The sequence below is a fragment of the Gigantopelta aegis genome, chromosome 5 (assembly GCF_016097555.1).
Source record: "Gigantopelta aegis isolate Gae_Host chromosome 5, Gae_host_genome, whole genome shotgun sequence".
NCBI lineage: Eukaryota > Metazoa > Mollusca > Gastropoda > Neomphalida > Peltospiridae > Gigantopelta > Gigantopelta aegis.
In genome coordinates this window covers 33,312,751-33,334,265 of record NC_054703.1, presented here as the reverse complement: position 1 = coordinate 33,334,265, position 21,515 = coordinate 33,312,751, and the positions used below count along the sequence as shown (strand labels likewise).

Genomic DNA, 21,515 nt, shown 5'->3' with positions numbered 1-21,515 from the left:
CCCGAAAATGGTGAAAATGCCCCAAAAGTGTTTGGTCCACCATGCCTTGCCTAATTTCTAGGGAAATCACTATACTATCATCGTAAATACCTATCATCGGGACCGTAACTTTTTCCTATGATTGCCAGCATGTTTCACAACATGGCACAGCTTACTGTCATCCTAACTCACAGTGAATATTTATAGTTGGTACGAGGCAGCTGTATGCTACTAATGTAATTATTTAATGGCAGTTACATGATGATTTAATGATTTTTAAACAAGGGTACAAACTCATTTGTGTTAACATGGATCTTATATACCAGACCATAGGATTTCAAATTTCATGGGAAACACTTTTTCGATTCCGTGCCTTCTGATCATGGGAACCCATCGGAAACGGTACCAGAAATGATCATTACCATGAAATCCGAAGGCCTGATATACACACAATACCTTTCATGAAATTCAGTGTTCAATGACAAACATGTTGGGCCATACGACATACACACAAAAAGAGAGACAACTCTCATGTCTTATGCATTCAGCAATAATCGCTTCTTAAATAAACTGATAATTTGAAAGTTCTTTTGTGGATGTTCGATACCAATGAATACATCAAAGATGTTCCAAGTACAGTGAAACTCGTTCAAACCGGACACCCACAGAAGCAAGTAAAAAGTCTGTTTATCAGAGGTTTCCAGTTTAGAGAGTTTCTGTTTTGGATTGATATTTAAAAAGGGACTGTGAAAAATATCCGGTGTTGAAGGAATTCCTGTTTACAGAGGATTCGGTTTTGGGAGATTCAACTGTAATTGGTAACCAGAATATTATTTAATTTTAAAAACTTGAAAAAAAAAAAAAAATGACTTACCTGGAAGCCATTAAGATCAGTGAAGAAGACTCGGTCTTGATTGTCGATGTTGGTGTTGATCCGCAGTGCAATCTCATTGTTAAACAGGTGTCGGATGTCCACCGTGTTGGCGATATCAACTGATGCACCATCACTTCCTGTTAACACAAAATATGATTGTTACATTCTTCTATAACACCATTTATCCACATGTGACACATCCGAAACAGGTGTTTGCATAGCATGTTACAGACATTAGAAAGAAGGAGGAAAAGGTTTGTTTAACGACGCACTCAACACATTTTATTTACGGTTATATGGCGTCAGACATATGGTTAAGGACCACACAGATATTGAGGGAGAAAACCCGCTGTCGCCACTACATGGGCTACTCTTTCCGATTAGCAGCAAGGGATCTTTTATTTGCACTATTCCATAGACAGGATAGCACATACCAAGACCTTTGATATACCAGTCATGGGGCACTGGCTGGAGCGAAAAAAAATAGCCCAATTGGCCGACCGACAGGGATCCCACAGACATTAGGAAGTCTTTCAGAAACCTGAATACCTGGAGAATATTTTAATAAATATAGATACGCTTGATTGTGAAAGACCAGGACTCAAATTTAACGAAAGCCATGTAAGCCAAATCTTGTGCTCCAATGCCCTAATGTGGAACACTGCTGGAATGAGACCACTGGATGAGATATTAATAATTTTGAATTATAAATATTTACGTCACTCTCAATATTTTGAGAAAGAAAAGTTTAAATAACTAAATTCAAACCTGGGGAACTGCTGAGTCGTACGACATGCTCTACATACTGAATAAGAACGTGGACTTCCGACACTATCGGCCCGCGGATAATCCGAATCAGTGGATGTGAGACTATCATCGGCTGAAAGATTTAACAAAATTGATTAAAGTTGTTAATAATCTGTATCATCTGCCGCGAGACTATCATCGGCTGCGAAACTGTCATCGGCAGAAAGAATTAAATTTTTTTATTGAAGCTGTGAATAATAAAAAAAAGTGACTGCGAGACTATCATCAGCTGAAAGATTTTTTTTATTTTATTAAAACTGCGAATAATCCATATCATCTGCTGCAAGACTATCATCAGCTAAAAGATTTACAAAATTTATTAGGCCTAAAGCTGTGTATAATCCGTATAAATGACTGCGAGACTATCATCGATGGAAAGATTTTAAAAATTTGTACAACATTTATTAAAGCTGTGAATAATCCATATTACTGACTGTGAGACTATTATCATCTGAAAGATTTAACAAAATTTATTAAAGCTGTGAATAATCTGAATCATCACAGCTGAAAATATTTTTAAAATTTATTAAAGCTGTGAATTATTTGTATCAGTGGCTGCGAGATTATCATGATTCATCAGCTGGAAGAATTAACAAAATTTATTAAAGCTGTGAATAATCCCGAAACTAGGGTCTGTCCCTTTAACTAAACTTAGTGTTTATTTACACGGGTTGAAACTAGGGTCTGTCCCTTTAACTAAACTTAGTGTTAATTTTCACGGGCTGAAACTAGGGTCTGTCCCTTTAACTAAACTTAGTGTTAATTTACACGGGCTGAAACTAGGGTATGTCCCTTTAACTAAACTTAGTGTTAATTTACACGGGTTGAAACTAGGGTATGTCCCTTTAACTAAACTTAGTGTTAATTTACACGGGTTGAAACTAGGGTCTGTCCCTTTAACTAAACTTAGTGTTAAGTTACACGGGTTGAAACTAGAGTCTGTCCCTTTAACTAAACTTAGTGGTAATTTTCACGGGCTGAAACTAGGGTCTGTACCTTTAACTAAACTTAGTGTTAATTTACACGGGTTGAAACTAGGGTCTGTCCTTTTAACTAAACTTAGTGTTAATTTACACGGGTTGAAACTAGGGTCTGTCACTTTAACTAAACTTAGTGTTAATTTACACGGGTTGAAACTAGGGTCTGTCCCTTTAAGATGAGGCATACTGATCACCATTAGGGACTTTCTTGATAACTGAAATCTGACAATACTTAGATTCTGCTGTTTGGAATTTCCATTTCCGTACATCAAAAGTGTTTCTGGTCATCCTGGTGTTTGTAATACCACGAAATGCATTTTTAATATTTTTGAAAATGCATATACCTCTGAGAAATAATGGTTATCAGGCACATCTGCAGGAATTTTAGCAGGGGGGTTCTAGACTGTTGTAAGCACAGTTTATAGAGGGGACAAGTCTTGCTCACTAGAAAATATATTTTTAAAAAAACATTTGCTTGAGAAGAAGCGCGGGGCGGAGTTGACCCCTGAAACCCTCCTCCCTCTGCACATGCACCTGATTATGGAAACCAGCTGTAGTTTATTTTTAAGAATATCTCCCAGTTTCAATGTCACAGACTTTAATGTAACTTTGTCCAACCGCATTACAGGTTTTTGTAGATTAACCAAACTTTGTGTCCATTTTGATGGGTTGAAACTAGAGTCTGTGACTTTATAAGAAAGAAAAGGAAAGACTTCACACACATACTTTTGCTTCTCCGTCAGGCAGGAAGAGATAGGCTCCGGACTTCTCTTTAGCATTCTTAACCCCGTACATGACAAACGTCAGGTTCAGTGTGTGAACCGATCCATCAGCTTTGACCACACTCTGAAAATAGAGAAAACATGTAAAAGAATTAAAGAGTTTGTTTCTACAACAAAATGTATAATTAATGGATGGATGGATGAATGAATGAATGAATGAATGAATGAATGAATGAATGAATGAATGAATGAATGAATGAATGAATGAATGAATGAATGAATGCATGGATGGATGGATTGATGGATTGATGGATGGACGGACGGATGGATGTATGGATGAATGAATGAATGAATGAATGGACGGACGGATGGACAAACAAATGGTTTAACGACACCCCAGCACAAAGATACACATTGGCTATCAGGTGTCAAACAAAGTTAAGTACATGAATATGATTACAACATAATGTATGCCAATTTTAAGATTTTGGATGTTACCAATGAAGTACACAGTTGAAGCCCGTTGGCTCGAACCCCATCAGTGCTCGAGAAAGTATCTGACCCATCGGGCAGTTCGACCCAACCATTCGGTCAAAATCGTGTAAGTATAACTCGGAACTTCATTTTTGGTTCGAGTGCTGCGGTGTATTCAACCATTCCGAGTTCAACCCAATGAAATTCTACTGTATATATTAATGTTAGTACAACGCAACAATTCAATAACGTTTCCGTCTCAACGTGATCTACAGCCTACCCATTGAACAGGGCCTCGTTTTATGCAGCAGTCTAGGCGCTAAGATCACCGTAAGTGTTTTGTCTGATATTTGCTATGTCATGTTACAACAATAAGTTTTGTTTTGTTTAATGACACCACTAGAGCACATTCATTTATTTAATCATCGGTTATTGGATATCAAGCATTTGGTAATTTTTACATATAGTTGTAGCGAGGAAACCCGCTACATTTTTTTTATTAGTAGCAAGGGATCTTTTATATGTACCATCCCACAGACAGGACAGCACATACCACGGCCTTTGGTACATCAGTCGTGATGCACTGGCTGGAACGAGACAATGTGATCTATGCCCATTGAACAGGCCCTCGTTTTATGATGCGATCCTGGCACTAAGATCAGCTCATGTGTTTTGTGTGATATATGTCATGTTACAGCAACACCAGAGTTTCTTTTAACCACAAAGCACCTCTGGTGAGCTCTCTGCAGGCTGAGCTAGATCAGTATGTTGTGGACAGGTTTTTTTAACCACAAAGCAACTCTGGTGAGCTCTCTGCAGGCTGAGCTAGATCAGTATGTTGTGGACAGTTTCGTTTAACCACAAAGCACCTCTGGTGAGCTCTCTGCAGGCTGAGCTAGATCAGTATGTTGTGGACAGTTTCTTTTAACCACAAAGCAACTCTGGTGAGCTCTCTGCAGGCTGAGCTAGATCAGTATGTTGTGGACAGTTTCTTTTAACCACAAAGCACCTCTGGTGAGCTCTCTGCAGGCTGAGCTAGATCAGTGTGTTGTGGACAGTTTCTTTTAACCACAAAGCACCTCTGGTGAGCTCTCTGCAGGCTGAGCTAGATCAGTGTGTTGTGGACAGTTTCTTTTAACCACAAAGCAACTCTGGTGAGCTCTCTGCAGGCTGAGCTAGATCAGTGTGTTGTGGACAGTTTCTTTTAACCACAAAGCAACTCTGGTGAGCTCTCTGCAGGCTGAGCTAGATCAGTATGTTGTGGACAGTTTCTTTTAACCACAAAGCAACTCTGGTGAGCTCTCTGCAGGCTGAGCTAGATCAGTATGTTGTGGACACTTTCTTTTAACCACAAAGCAACTCTGGTGAGCTATCTGCAGGCTGAGCTAGATCAGTATGTTGTGGACACTTTCTTTTAACCACAAAGCACCTCTGGTGAGCTCTCTGCAGGCTGAGCTAGATCAGTATGTTGTGGACAGTTTCTTTTAACCACAAAGCACCTCTGGTGAGCTCTCTGCAGGCTGAGCTAGATCAGTATGTTGTGGACAGTTTCTTTTAACCACAAAGCACCTCTGGTGAGCTCTCTGCAGGCTGAGCTAGATCAGTATGTTGTGGACAGTTTCTTTTAACCACAAAGCACCTCTGGTGAGCTCTCTGCAGGCTGAGCTAGATCAGTATGTTGTGGACAGTTTCTTTTAACCACAAAGCACCTCTGGTGAGCTCTCTGCAGGCTGAGCTAGATCAGTATGTTGTGGACAGTTTCTTTTAACCACAAAGCACCTCTGGTGAGCTCTCTGCAGGCTGAGCTAGATCAGTATGTTGTGGACAGTTTCTTTTAACCACAAAGCACCTCTGGTGAGCTCTCTGCAGGCTGAGCTAGATCAGTATGTTGTGGACAGTTTCTTTTAACCACAAAGCACCTCTGGTGAGCTCTCTGCAGGCTGAGCTAGATCAGTATGTTGTGGACAGTTTCTTTTAACCACAAAGCACCTCTGGTGAGCTCTCTGCAGGCTGAGCTAGATCAGTATGTTGTGGACAGTTTCTTTTTTTAACCACAAAGCAAAGCACTCTGGTGAGCTCTCTGCAGGCTGAGCTAGATCAGTATGTTGTGGACAGTTTCTTTTAACCACAAAGCAACTCTGGTGAGCTCTCTGCAGGCTGAGCTAGATCAGTATGTTGTGGACAGTTTCTTTTAACCACAAAGCAACTCTGGTGAGCTCTCTGCAGGCTGAGCTAGATTTCTTTTAACCACAAAGCACCTCTGGTGAGCTCTCTGCAGGTTGAGCTAGATCAGTATGTTGTGGACAGTTTTTAAAATATAATTTTCTGGTTAGGGAGCTTCGAAGTTATCATAGCGCTACAATATCACAAAACCATCATGGGCTATGACGTCACTGCAGCACACACCATAGTGACGTCATATCTTACAAAGGATTTACATTATCACAGGGCAAAGATACAGGGCTAGCTAGCTTTGGCACTTGCCAAATTTGCCAACAGTGAATTTAGAAAGAAGTTGGTGAATTTTATTTTAATTTGGCAAAATAATTTCACATAATAATTGACATTTTAAAGAAAATAACTGTTAATTTCTGCAAGTTGTAAAGGTTAATAGACAATTTGGTGAAATAATTTTCTCACTCAGAGCTAGCCTTGTGATAACTTTTAAAATATGGACCCTGTTTCTCACCTTCAAGAGTCCGGTATCTTTGGCAAATGTTGCCTTAATCAGGTGATTTTCAATGTGGAACTCCTCAGATTCCATACTCTTCTTCACGTCAAATGGTGGGCTAAATGAGAAATTTTTTTTTTTTTAAATAAAACATTCTGAAAGTATTACTGAACAGGGCTCAAAATTAACGATGGCACCGACGGCAATTGCCATAGGTAGAGAGCATTACCAATGGCACTTTTGTGTTGTTGGTAAAACTCCTCAACAATGGCAAAATATATATACCATGTGTACATAATCTGCCAATATTTGACATTTACACCTGAAATATGTCTACATACAGAAAAATAATCTTTTATTCATATTTATGTTCCGCAAATGTCACTTTTAAAATTTTTGGCCATAGGTACACTCAAAATTGCTATCAGTGGACTGTTTCACCCATGGTAATTATTTTAAATATTGCCGTGGGAGATAAACTCTTAAGTTCGAGTAATGCATGTCCTCTACCAGGCTCAATAATTGTTTTCTTAACTCCTACGTTCAAGGGCCATAACTGTGGAAAATTGATAAATCGCCATGAATAAAATGTAAGAGGTCTGAATATATTGAAGTCTGGAAAACTGTATGCAGGACAGCATGCATGTAAATAGAATTAAAGATATGCCACATGATTATTTTTCTCCCATCCATTTAAAACAAAAATAAACAATGTTGTACAAATGTCCACAATAAAATAAATTACAAGTAGAAAGAACATACGCGTGTACATGAAAATGGTTTATATTAAAAGTATTATCTGAAAATAATGTATAATTTCCTTAATTGATTGTACTTGGACAGTCTTGGTGATGTATGTGAGAAAGTAAAGAGTACGTACATGTTACTAGGTTCGAGAGATGGACAGTTCATTAGTGTGACGGCCGCGACGTGGTGTTTCGGGTTAGACCGGTACGACACAGCCCGGATCCGGTACTGACTGATTCCCAGCGCGGCCACGTCTGCCACAAACGCAATCTGCAAGGAAAGGAATGTTCATTGACACTTCACCACATCTTAAACTAAGACTACAGTGAAATCTCTCAAAACTGAACCCTCTGCAAACTGGAATTCCCTCAAAACCAGACATTTATTTATTTATTTATTTCAACTTATTTTTGTGCTTATATTCAATTAAGTTTGAGGACGTTGTCCTGGGCACAAACATCAGCTATCTGGGCAGTCTGTCCAGTTAGTGGGTTAGTTGTTCAATGGTTAGTGGTTAGTGAGACACAAAAGAGTGTAGTGGCCTTACACCCATTGAGCCCTTAAGAACTCATTCTGGGTTGGAGCTGGTACCAGGCTGCAAACTCTGCACCTACCAGCCTGAAATCTGATGGCTTAACCACAACGCTGTTCTCAGTTAGTGATTAGTGAGAAAAAAGAGGGTGTAGTGGTCTTACATCTACCCACTGAGTCATTAAAACTCACTCTAAGTGGGAGCCAGTACAGGGCTGCGAACCCAGTACCTACCAGTCTTATGTCCAATGGCTAACCCACTACACCACCAAGCCTGGTACTGCAGAAATGGAGAACAAGGTTGCTAGTCTGCACATGCGTTGGAAAATATATATCCTGCTGCATTCATTACAAGTTGTGAATATCACATTTTCTAATTCATAAGTTATGAAGAGCATTCATTTGGCGAAATAACCCATGAACATAACTTGTGAACTGGGGTACAATTTTCTGTCTCAATCTTCACAACTCGTGAAAAAATGGTGGAACAAACACAAACCATTCGTGCAATTAGGAGTCGGGGTGGGTGAGATTTATATGCCCGAATGCTCTCCACTTGGTGAAGTCATGTTCACAACTTGGAACTTGTTAAGTCACAATATTCACGAGCACCAAATGAACACAGCATAACATATCCGACAGGGGAGATAATTTCTGAGTGGAGGACCTGGCTCAGGTTGAATAGAATATTTGTTATGTTAGAACAGCAAGTCGAATAAGACTATTGTTGTCCAGCATGTAGTTAGTTTGACACTTGGTCAAATAGCAAAGAAAGAAAGAAAGGAATGTTTTATTTAACAACACACTCAACACATTTTATTTACGGTTATATGGCATCAGACATATGGTTAAGGACCACACAGATATTGAGAGAGGAAACCTGCTGTCGCCACTTCATGAGCTACTCTCTTCGATTAGCAGCAAGGGATCTTTTATATGCACCATCCCACAGACAGGATAGCACATACCACGGCCTTTGATATACCAGTCGTGGTGCACTGGCTGGAACGAGAAATAGCCCAATGGGCCCACCAACAGGGATCGATCCCAAACCGACCGCGCATCGAGCAAGAGACAAGGGATAATGACTAGTGTCAAATAGCCTACTATGTGTTCAGTGCTATCGCTTGACTACTGGGATTTATTTGTACTTCAGCTCCATCAGTTTCTGGGTGGGTGGAAGGGAATGTGGCTCATTAGCAGTCATTGTCTAAGAGGTGCGGATCGTTAGACGACCCATCAGTCCCTGCCTGCATGCCTGCCCCTCTGTCTCTCACTCTATCTGTCTCTCAGTCTCTTTCTGTCTCTGTCCGTCTCTCTGCTAGCTACCTCCCTCTCCCTCCCTCCTTCCCCCAACCTCCTTCCCACCCTCTCTCACTCTCTGTCTCTCTCTCTCTCCTCCCTCCCTTCCCATCTCTGTGCTCTGGAAATCTCGTCTTTCCCAACCCAGAACAGTTCTGACTCTTCCCCCTCCTTCTCTCTCTCTGTCTGTCTCTATCTGTCTCTGTCTCTCTCTCCGTCTGTCTCTTTCTATCTCTGTCTGTCTCTCTCTGTCTCTCCATCTCTCTGTCTGTCTGTCTGTCCGTCTCTCTCTGTCTGTCTGTCTGTCTCTCTCTGTCCGTCTCTCTCTCTCTCCTGTCCAGTCTTTCCAATCCAAAATGGTTCAGCCTCTTCCCCCCTCCCCTCCCCTCCCCTCCCTCCCTCCCTCTCTCCCTCTCTCTCTTTCTCTCCATCCCTCCCGCCCCATCTCTGTGCTCTGGAAATCTTGTCTTTCCCAAACCAGAACAGTTCTGACTCTTCCCCTCCTCTCTCTCTGTCTGTCTCTATCTCTGTCTCTCTCTCTCTCTCTCCGTCTCTGTCCCTCCCTCCCTCCCCCCCTCCCTCCCTCCCTCCCTCTCTCTCTCCATCCCTCCCGCCCCATCTCTGTGCTCCTAGACACTTTAAAAAGTCTAATATTTCACTCTTGCTGGTTTTTCAAATATGAAAGCCTGTTCAAACCTTGAATTTGTCTCTGGAAAACTGGTCTTTCTCCACCCAGAACGGTTCGGCCTGTGTGTGTATGACGTTGTCTGCTGCATCACGCACCTCCACGTCAGCACGGTTCACGACAAGTTTCACCAGCTCCGATCTCTTGTGTGCCAGGGAGTTGTAGATCAAAACAGGCCTTCAAAATAAACACGCGCAAAGCTCAGAGTTTGTTTAAGTGACATTCCTGAGTTTGCTGCAATTTTTAAGATGTTATCGACTAACAGAGACTTTTTAACAATTGTAATTACACATCACATATATTTTTCTGCATAAAATATTAGTATTTAATATGTAAGTTTAATCGTAGAAATATTTTATTAGTCTGAAACATCTTACAATGCAGCAAACTCGGGAATGTCCCTTTAACAGAAACATCTTACAATGCAGCAAACTCGGGAATGTCCCTTTAACAGAAACATCTTACAATGCAGCAAACTCGGGAATGTCCCTTTAACAGAAACATCTTACAATGCAGCAAACTCGGGAATGTCCCTTTAACAGAAACATCTTACAATGCAGCAAACTCGGGAATGTCCCTTTAACAGAAACATCTTACAATGCAGCAAACTCGGGAATGTCCCTTAACAGAAACATTTACAATGCAGCAAACTCGGCAATGTCCCTTACAGAAACATCTTACAATGCAGCAAACTCGGCAATGTCCCTTTACAGAAACATCTTACAAACTCGGGAATGTCCCTTTAACAGAAACATCTTACAATGCAAACTCGGGAATGTCCCTTTAACAGAAACATCTTACGGCAAACTCGGGAATGTCCCTTTAACAGAAACATCTTACAATGCAGCAAACTCGGGAATGTCCCTTTAACAGAAACATCTTACAATGCAGCAAACCTTTAACAGAAACATCTTACAATGCAGCAAACTCGGGAATGTCCCTTTACAGAAACATCTTACAATGCAGCAACTCGGGAATGTCCCTTTAACAGAAACATCTTACAATCAGCAAAATGTCCCTTACACAATGCAGCAAACTCGGGAATGTCCCTTTAACAGAAACATCTTACAATGCAGCAAACTCGGGAATGTCCCTTTAACAGAAACATCTTACAATGCAGCAAACTCGGGAATGTCCCTTTAACAGAAACATCTTACAATGCAGCAAACTCAGGAATGTCCCTTTAAACTGACAGGCCCTAGATTTTAAATACTAACTGAAAAGCTTATTTTTCACTATTAGAGCCGTTCTTGATAACTAAAATGAAACATTACTTAGATTTTATTGTTTAGACTATCCAGTTCTATACATCCAAAGTGTTTCTGGGCATTCCGGTATTTCTAATACCACAAAATGCATTTTTCATCTTTTAAGTAACGGTTACAGGGTAGAGTTCTGATCTATTTTTAAGGGTATTTCACTGTTTCAACGTCACAGACTCTTGTTTCACTCCGTTGTAACATTATCCAGATGTGTTACAGGTTTTTAGATTAACCATACTCAGTGTCCATTTTTACAGATTAATATTGGCGTCAGCGTCTGCCAATACATTTTGAAACAACTATAAAGAAAGAAAGAAATATTTTTATTTGACGACGTGCTCAACACATTTTATTTATGGTTATATCGCATCAGACATATGGTTAAGGACCACACAGATATTGAGAGAGGAAACCCGCTGTCGCCACTTCATGAACTTTTTCGATTAGTAGCAAGGAATCTTTTATATGCACCATCCCACAGACAGGGTAGTACATACCACAGCCTTTGATATACCAGTTGTGGTGTACTGGCTGGAATGAGAAATAGCCCAATGGGCCCACTGACATGGATCGATCACACAATATCTCCGGCCCCGGATTGCTCACTGGCGAGGTCAGAGGCCAAATCCGGGGTGGGCGTGCCCGAACCTCAGCTGGATAGGGGCACGCCAAAAAATTTCCACATCCACACCGATCACACACCGACCGCGCATCCAGCGAGCGTTGTACCAGTGGGCTACATCCTGACCAAAGCACAAGAAATGCAGTGTCCAATTTGAAAACATTTCAAACCCATAACCACCTACAATGAAGTAGGGGCATTTATAGTCTGTTAAAATTTCTTTTGTTATGTACCCTCAAATTATTTTCTAGCAGTAAGCCTGTAGATGAATTTCAAATTAGGAAAGTTGCAACAGGTAAACCAGATTTTTACTCTCTCAGGTTTTAGTAGAGATGTAGTCGTATCCATTTTCAATTAAATTAAAAGTAATTATTGAGAAAAATTTACCGAAATTCTGCATCCACCTCCAATAACATCTTCTTCGGTAATGAATCCTGACTTTCTCGAATTTCATCCTGAAATTATCATCCACGAATTATAAGTAAAGAACTTACAACAAAAAAAACAAAGAAAGAAATGTTTTATTTAACGACGCACTCAACACATTTTATTTACCGTTATATGGCGTCAGACATATGGTTAAAAACCACACAGATATTGGTTAAGAACCACACAGATATTGAGAGAGAAAACCCACTGTCGCCACTTCATGGGCTACTCTTTTCGATTAGCATCAAGGGATCTTTTATATGCATCATCCCAGACAGAGTAGTACATACCACAGCCTTTGATATAGCTTACAACAATGACCTTTGTCTACAAGAGGTACAAATCAGTTGGGACCCCATTCAAATCTTTTGGTAATATGAAGGAAGGAAGGAAGGAAATGTTTTATTTAACTACGCACTCAACACATTTTATTCACAGTTATATGGTTTCAGACATATGGTTAAGGACCACACAAATATTGAGAGGAAACCCGCTGTCGCCACTTCATGGACTACTCTTTTCGATTAGCAGCAAGGGATCTTTTATATGCACCATCCCATAGACAGGATAGCACATACCACGGCCTTTGATATACCAGTCTTGGTGCACTGGCTTGTGCGAGAAATAGCCCAGACCGACCACGCATCAAGCGAGCGCTTTACCACTGGGCTACGTCTCGCTCCTTTAGTAATATGGTACACAGATTTAGTGTTAAAAGTTTTAAAAAATTAAAAAATGGCATGAAAACATGTCTCAAGTTTAGCCTGCAAATAATGACATACATAAGAACATAAAAATATCTAGTATGGAATTTAGGAATATCTCAGCAAATATGATTATACAGGCATGTGATATCCATTTAAGACTATTCTTAGAGAGCCTGAAAGAAAACTTTGTCATATTTTCATGCTTATATCCAATTAAGGTTCAAGCATGCTGTCCTGGGCACACACCTCAGCTATCTCAGTTGTCTGGCCAGGACAGTGGGTTAGTTGTTAGTTGTGAGTGAGAGAGAAGAGGGTGTAGTGGTCTTACACCTATCCATTGAGTCGTTAAAATTCGCCATGTGTGGGAAATGGTACCGGGCTGCGAACACTGTACCTACCAGCCATATTTCCAATGGCTTAACCACAACGCCACCGAGGCTGGTTTTGGGTCCAACAAACTTTCATATCTCCTAAATTCAAGGGCCATAATTGTGTGAAAATGGATAAATTGCCATCTACAGAATATGATAATTTTATACACTAAATTTCAGCTCAATATCCTGTAGCATTGCAAACAAAACGTTGTCCTGGGAAACAAAGTTCCGTATCTCCAAGGGCCATAACTCTGTCACAAATGGGTAAATCACCATCAATGTCAAACTTGGTCTGTAACAGTACATGATACAGTTATACATAAAATTTCAACGTAATATTATGAGACCCTGCAGTAAAAAAAACAGTCTGGAAAACTACATGTGAGACAGATGGATGGACAGACAGACAGAGGAACAGTATGGAAAAGAAACCTATAGTTGGAGCGGTAGGGGATTAAAAAACAAAAACAAAGGACAAAGTGTCAAACAAAAAGAAAGAAGGAAAATGTTTTATTTAACGACACACTCAACACATTTTATTGACGGTTATATGGCGTCAGACATACGGTTAAGGACCACACAGATATTAGAGAGGAAACCCGCTGTCACCACTTCATGGGCTACTCTTTTCGATTAGCAGCAAGGGATCTTATATATGCACCATCCCACAGACAGGATAGTACATACCAAAGCTTTTGTTACTCCAGTTGTGGATCACTGGCTGGAGCGAGAAATAGCCCCACCGACAGGGATCGATCCTAGACCGACCACGCATCAAGCGAACGCTTTACCACTGGGCTACATCACAGCCCTCACAAATGCGACAATTTTTTTTCATTTGGAGATTAAAGCATTTCATACTGGCTATATAACAAATAGAAGTAGGCACAATCTGGCTCCTAGATGGGAAAAGTTAAATTAAATGTAGAGGGCTGCAACAGTGGGTGAAACATGAAAACCCACATAACATATGGAGATAAACAACAAACATATATGACACTTAGGTACAGAAATATAACATTAGGGTAAAACACAAGAAACATACGATATCGGCGTCAAAACAGAAATACATTCTGTTAGACAGACAAAAGCACATCTGACATTCAGATCTAGAAAATATGTCATTGAGGTAAACACACACACACAAAACAATGAGGAAAAGATCATGACATTGAGGTTAGCCAAAAAACACATACGACATTGAGGAAAAACACACGACATTGAGGTAAGCCAAAAAACACATACGACATTGAGAAAAAACACACGACGTTGAGGTAAGCCAAAAAACCACATATGACATTGAGGAAAAACACATGACACTGAGGTGAGCCAAAAAACACATACGACATTGAGGGAAAACACGACATTGAGTTAAGCAAAAAAAACCACATACGACATTGATGAAAAACACATGACATTGAGGTGAGCCAAAAAACACATACGACATTGAAGAACGGTGCCCCTTTGAACCTGTACTTGTCCTTTTCGTCCGACATTAAATATGTGGCGCATTCCGTGATCACCGATTTCAGGTCGTTCAGTGACCCATGAAGTCTAAAAGAGAAGGATGTCAGTTAGACAGAAATGAATTACATAATTGTAGTATTCCCCCTGACATGGTTATTCTGTCAGTGTTGTTAGAGACCAAGATTTCATTACAAGGAGGATGTCAGTTAGCCAGAATTTAATTACGTAATTGTAGAATGGCTCCTAAAGTACCCCTGTCCGTAATCAACAACCACAAAATCCTTGGCCGTCCCAGTTATTCTGTGGTCGTGTTGGAAGAGACCAAGATTTCATTACGAGGAGGATGTCAGTTAGCCAGAATTTAATTATGCAATTGTAGAATGGCCCTCACGTACCTCTGTCCATAGTCAACAACCACAAAATCTTTGGCTGTGCCGGTTATTCCGTCGTGGTGTTGGAATAGACCCAGGTTTCTCCTCGCCTCCACCAGTTTGGTCATGAACTCGACCGATGGGAACGTGGTGGACGACACTTTACGGGCATACGACAGAGCCAGCGAGAAGATCACTTCAGCAGATCTGAAAACACAAAACACAATTTTTTATTATTTTTTTAAAGATGTTACACAGATGGTGATAATGAGATGAATGGTGAAGCCGCATTATTTCCATTTCAGTATGGGACTACTTGCATTTGATGTGGCCGTGCTTCACGCTTGCCATCAGTTGAGCAAGTTTAGTATTCCCCCCCGAGGCCAGGGTACAAGAAACCTGCACTGTCTGCTGGTAATCATTCCGGGTCATAGACTTGGGACACAATCTTAAATGTACTCGTGAATTAGGTGAAACTCACTGTTTGTGTCCTTATATCTCGGACAGAGAGACAAAGACAGAGACAGAAACAGAGACAGGACAGAGACAGAGAGAGAGAGAGTGAGAGAGAGATATTAAGCAGAATACTACACTTGTTCTCGTATGTGTTCATTCATACATCACTCGTTTTGAGTGGTGATGTATGATTGAAAACACAATTGTACAACACAGCGATCATGGTGATTCTTTTAGGATACTGTGTGCAATATCAGTGAGAGAGAGGGAGGGAGGGAGGGAGGGAGGGAGGGAGGGAGAGGGAGAGAGAGAGAGAGAGAGAGAGAGAGAGAGAGAGAGAGAGAGAGAGAGAGAGAGAGAGAGAGAGAGAGAGAGAGAGAGAGAGAGAGAGAGAGAGAGAGAGAGAGAGAGAGAGGGGGGGGGAGAGGCACAGAAACAGAGACAGATAGAGAACAGAAGATAAATACATTTGATGGCCAATGAACTCATTTTTTCTCATCCTATCATCCTCTCTCAGTCTCTCTCCATTTTCCTCTTTTATCTATCTCTTTCTCATATCAGCCAAGCTAAGATCCCACCCTCCTGCACCACCCCCTCCCCAAGATCCCTTCTGAAACCGCCCTAACCTGAGGTGACTCTCCATGAGTCTGTCAAGGTTCTTGTAGAACGGTCCTGATGTGAATTACCCACCCCCTCCCCAAGATCCCTTCTGGAACCGCCCTAACCTGAGATGACTCTCCATGAGTCTGTCGAGATTCTTGTAGAACGGTCGCGATGTGAAGTAGCCACTCCAGTAGTGATCTTCGCGGTCGGCGTACGTGAAGAAATCTCCGCTCAATGTCGACACAGTGCTCGGCTTAACACCGTCGGCAACACCCTGACTCTTGTACAGAGCGGTGAAATAGTCAGTTAGCGTTCCAAACTGAGTCTACAGAAGAAACAAACAAACGTAAGTGTTGGTGGTATTTATAACTGTCAGCAATGTCCGAATTCTTGTACAGAGCGTGAAATAGTCGCCAAGCATTCCAAACTGAGTCTAGAGAAGAAACAAACAAACATAAGTTTTGGTGGTATTTATAACTGTCGGCAACACCCTGACTCGCGTACAGAGCGGTAAAATAGTTGGTCAGCGTTCCAAACTGAGTCTAGAGAAGAAACAAACAAACATAAGTTTTGGTGGTATTTATAACTGTTGGCAACACCCTGACTCGCGTACAGAGCGGTGAAATAGTTGGTCAGCGTTCCAAACTGAGTCTAGAGAAGAAACAAACAAACATAAGTTTTGGTGGTATTTATAACTGTTGGCAACACCCTGACTCGCGTACAGAGCGGTGAAATAGTCAGTCAGCATTCCAAACCTAAAGAAGACTAGCCATCGGATCAGTGATTTAAAAAATTCACTAGCCACAATTAAAAATTCACTAGCCCTACTTTACTTTAAAGTTAATATAATTTTGCTAAATAATAATAATAGTAATAATCAGATATGTTACCTAAAGAGGGAGATATTCATATTTACAAAATAGACTTAACTGCAACATTTGACAAAGAAAAATTCAGTAGCCGTTGAGCATGGCAATAGTAGTTATTTACTAGCCCAGCTTTGAATATCATTAGCCATGGGAGTGGGGATACCATAATCTACAAGCCCCGTCAGGCATGGCAATAGTAGTTATTTACTAGCTCAACATTGAATATCACTAGCCATGGGAGTGGGGCTACCATAATCTACAAGCCCCGTCGGGCATGGCAATAGTAGTTATTTACTAGCCCAGCATTGAATATCACTAGCCATGGGAGTGGGGCTACCATAATCTAGAAGCTCTGCTAGCCATCGGGCATGGCAATAGTAGTTATTTACTAGCCCAACATTGAATATCACTAGCCATGGGAGTGGGGCTACCATAATCTAGAAGCTCTGCTAGCCATCGGGCATGGCAATAGTAGTTATTTACTAGCCCAACATTGAATATCACTAGCCATGGGAGTGGGGCTACCATAATCTAGAAGCTCTGCTAGCCATCGGGCATGGCAATAGTAGTTATTTACTAGCCCAACATTGAATATCACTAGCCATGGGAGTGGGGCTACCATAATCTAGAAGCTCTGCTAGCCATCGGGCATGGCAATAGTAGTTATTTACTAGCCCAACAATGAATATCACTAGCCATGGGAGTGGGGCTACCATAATCTAGAAGCCCTGCTAGCCACCGGGCATGGCAATAGTAGTTATTTACTAGCCCAACAATGAATATCACTAGCCATGAGAGTGGGGCTACCATAATCTAGAAGCCCTGCAGTCTGCACACACACCCACCTGCACCCCGAGCTCCGGCCGGCTGTTGAGGTAGTCGAAGATCTTCTGGTAGTTGTTGAACTGCTTGTCCCACTCCTCCGGCGTGTCATAGCGGAAGTCGTCGCCAAGGGGAACGAATAACACATTCGTCTTGTACAGCTGTGACTTCTTACGATACTGATCCAGTAGAGTTGTTGCCCTTTAATCATCAAGTGTACATGTCACTTAATGTTAAACAAGAATTCAGAGAGTACCGCTAAAGCAATACATGTCCCCTATAGGGCCCAAAATGTTTTCATATCTCCTGAGTTCAAGGCCCATAACTGTTATGATACTGATCGAGTAGAGTTGTTGCCCTTTAATTGTTAAGTGTACATGTCAATTAATGTTAAACAAGCATTCAGAGAGTACCGCTAAAGGGCCCAAAAAATTTAATATATCCTAAAAGTTCAAGGCCCATGACTGTTATGATACTGATCCAATAGAGTTGTTGCCCTTTAATCATCAAGTATAGATGTCAATTAAAGTTCTGATCATCCAGAACTAGCCCTGAATGAACAAAATATAAATGTAAGCGAAATGAACAGTCCATAGTCCTTGTTGATACTAGGTACTATATTACCTCCACACATTGCTATTTCTGTGGTACTCTGCATTAGAGATGGAGGTAATTACTATCAACTAAAAACAAATGGCTTTTGGAAGTCAAATGTTTGTTAATTTTGACATATAGTCTTAGGTAGAAAACCTGATACATTTTTACTTTAATAGCGAGGGATCTTTTATATGCACCATCCCACAGAAAGGATAGCACATACCACGGCCTTTGATGTACCAGCCGTGGTGCACTGGCTGGAGTGAGAAATAGCCCAATGGGCCCCACTAACGGTGATCAATCCAAAACCGACCGTGCATCAATAGAGCGCTTTACCACTGGGCTACGTCTAATCGTCATAGAAGTCAAACTTGATCTGTAACAGTACATGATAAAGCTAAATACCAAATTTCATCTCACTATCTTGAGGTATTGTGAAAAATAATTTCAGAAAACTATATGTGGGACAGACAGACAGGCGGACGGACAGACAGACGGACGGACGGACAGATAGATAGAAGAACAGAGAAAAAACCTATATTTCCTTCTCACTAGATTGCTACGGGGACTAATACAGTAACACATTTTACCCTTTTTAAACATTAACTTTGACCAATAACAAATGGTACCTTTACTTTATGTTAATGTTGACAAAGTAAAAATATTACCTTTCCTGAACATTAAGGCTGTGGATGGCGACTGGGCTGATTTTCCAAGGACACTTGTACGAGGATCCCGGCAGACGGCGGAAGTCGAACTGGCAGCAGACGGCTGGGTCGGGGCCGCAGGTGTGTGGGATGTCGTACGAGTAGAACGGCATCAGGTGACACAAGATGTCCGTGCTTCCGTCACGATCTGAAGGAGAAGAGAAGTTGTTCAACATTACTGCAAAAAGTAGAAGGAAGAAGGAAATGTTTTATTTAACGACGCACTCAACACATTTTATTTACGGTTATATATTGGCGGTAGGAAGGAAAGATGTTTTATTTAACGACGCACTCAACACATTTTATTTACAATTATAATATGGCATCAGACATATGGTTAAGGACCACACAGATATTGAGAGAAGAAACCCGCTGTCACCACTTCATGGGCCACTCTTTTCAATTAGCAGCAAGGGATCTTTTATATGCACCATCCCACAGACAGGACAGTACATACCATGGCCTTTGTTACACCAGTTGTGAAGCACTGGTTGGAACGAGAAATAGCCCAATAGGCTCACCAACGGGGATCGATCCTAGACCGACCGCGCATCAAGCAAACGCTTTACCACTGGGCTACATCCCACTCCTATTACCGCAAAAAGGAAGAAAGGAAAAGAATACTTGTTTACTGATAATTCAAAATAATCTAAACTACATGTAGGGCCTATAGCGATTACACATGTATGTGTCATACAGGTACACATATATGAGCATGTTCGTAACATTAATACCAGTATAGTGTAATAAAAATCATATCTGACTATGTGTCATTCAGGTACATATATATAAGCATGTTCATAATATTAATACCAGTCTAGTGTAAACTGACTATGTGTCATTCAGGTACACATATATTTAAGCATACACATATATAAGCATGTTCATAATATTAATACCAGTCTAGTGTAAACTGACTATGTGTCATTCAGGTACACATATATTTAAGCATACACATATATAAGCATGTTCATAATATTGATACCAGTCATTCAGGATATAAGTTGCCATTCGCCAAAAACATCATTCGAAAACAGTGTGTTGTTAGTATGTATATATTTGTTTTGTTTTTTTAAATTCTGTTTAGATAGATGTTACTTCGATTTGTCTACATTTTCTGTGATGAAATTCGCCAAAAACCCTATTAATTTTTGGAGCCCAGATTGAGCATGTTCATAATATTGATACCAGTCTAGTATAATAAAATTCATATCCAACTATGTGTCATACAAGTAGATATACATGCATGTAAGCATGTTCATGATACTGATATCAGTCTAGTGTAATAAAATTCATATTCAACTGTGTCATACAGGTACACATACCCATATATAATCAAGTTCATGACACTGATACCAGTCTAGTGTAATAAAATTCATATCCCACCATGTCTGGGGTAGTAATATTCATACCTCACTGCTGCCTCCACATAAAATTCACATCCAACTATGTGTCTTACAGGTACACATATATAATTATGTTCATAATACTGATACCAGTTTAGTGTAATAAAAATTCATATCCCTCGTATGGTGTAGTAATATTCATACCCCACTGCTGCCTCCACATAAACTCCATGTTCCGTTGCTGAGCCAAGTATTTCTTGATGGAGTAGTGCACTCGCTGTATCAACATGTTGGAGAAGCCAGATCTCTTCAAGAGATATGCCATCGTCGACGAGTAGCCGAATGGATCGATGGCCCATCCCGACTTGGGTTTGACGCCTTAAAAAACAACAAGAATTCCAGCGAATTAAATGTCTTGACTTACATTAACATATTCTATGTTGTAGACAATCGCATCTACAGATGTTCATCTAATTCATGTTTTAAAAAATTACAATAATTTTGAAAACTTTGAAAGCAATTAAATAAAGAACATTGAATTAAAATTTTAATTAAAAAAAATAAAATATATATATATATGCAATTACAAACCAAGTTTCATCGATGCAGGATTAACTGGATGCACAATGACACTTCCATTTTCAAAATGTGGAAAACTTTAAATGCTAAATTCCTATTGAAATGTTTTAGTTATTAATTAAGAAAGTTGGATCATTTCACAGATTAAAAAACGGAGAATTCTGAGGGGCAAAGTTGGATCATTTCAAAGATTAAAATGGAGAATTTCGAGAAGGAAATTTGGATCATTTCAAAGATTAAAATGGAGAATTTCGAGAAGGAAATTTGGATCATTTCAAAGATTAAAAACGGAGAATTTCAAAGGTGAAATTTGGATCATTTCACAGATAAAAACGGAGAATTTCAAAGGTGAAAGTGGATCATTTCAAAGATTAAAAACAGAGAATTTTGAGGGGGAAAGTTGGATCATTTCGCAGATTAAAAAACGGAGAATTTTGAGGGGCAAAGTTGGATCATTTCAAAGATTAAAATGGAGAATTTCGAGAAGGAAATTTGGATCATTTCAAAGATTAAAATGGAGAATTTCGAAGGT

The 21,515-nt window shown here is 40.3% G+C and overlaps 1 protein-coding gene across 2 annotated transcripts in view; it reads right to left on the bottom strand.

Annotated features, from left to right (window-relative positions):
* The window catches only part of LOC121373761 (alpha-mannosidase 2x-like), a 53,594-nt gene that overhangs the window by 5,237 nt on the left and 26,842 nt on the right, over window positions 1-21,515 (bottom strand). For both annotated transcript variants that reach the window (XM_041500516.1, XM_041500515.1), the window contains exons 6-18: window positions 20,609-20,782; window positions 19,020-19,206; window positions 17,778-17,955; window positions 16,186-16,388; window positions 15,029-15,211; window positions 14,609-14,720; window positions 12,044-12,111; window positions 9,784-9,949; window positions 7,388-7,524; window positions 6,526-6,625; window positions 3,367-3,486; window positions 1,622-1,733; window positions 854-990 (exon numbers count right to left, since the gene is read on the bottom strand). In XM_041500516.1, the coding sequence (XP_041356450.1) occupies window positions 854-990; window positions 1,622-1,733; window positions 3,367-3,486; window positions 6,526-6,625; window positions 7,388-7,524; window positions 9,784-9,949; window positions 12,044-12,111; window positions 14,609-14,720; window positions 15,029-15,211; window positions 16,186-16,388; window positions 17,778-17,955; window positions 19,020-19,206; window positions 20,609-20,782 (1,877 nt within the window). The remainder of the gene's footprint in view (window positions 1-853; window positions 991-1,621; window positions 1,734-3,366; window positions 3,487-6,525; window positions 6,626-7,387; window positions 7,525-9,783; window positions 9,950-12,043; window positions 12,112-14,608; window positions 14,721-15,028; window positions 15,212-16,185; window positions 16,389-17,777; window positions 17,956-19,019; window positions 19,207-20,608; window positions 20,783-21,515) is intronic.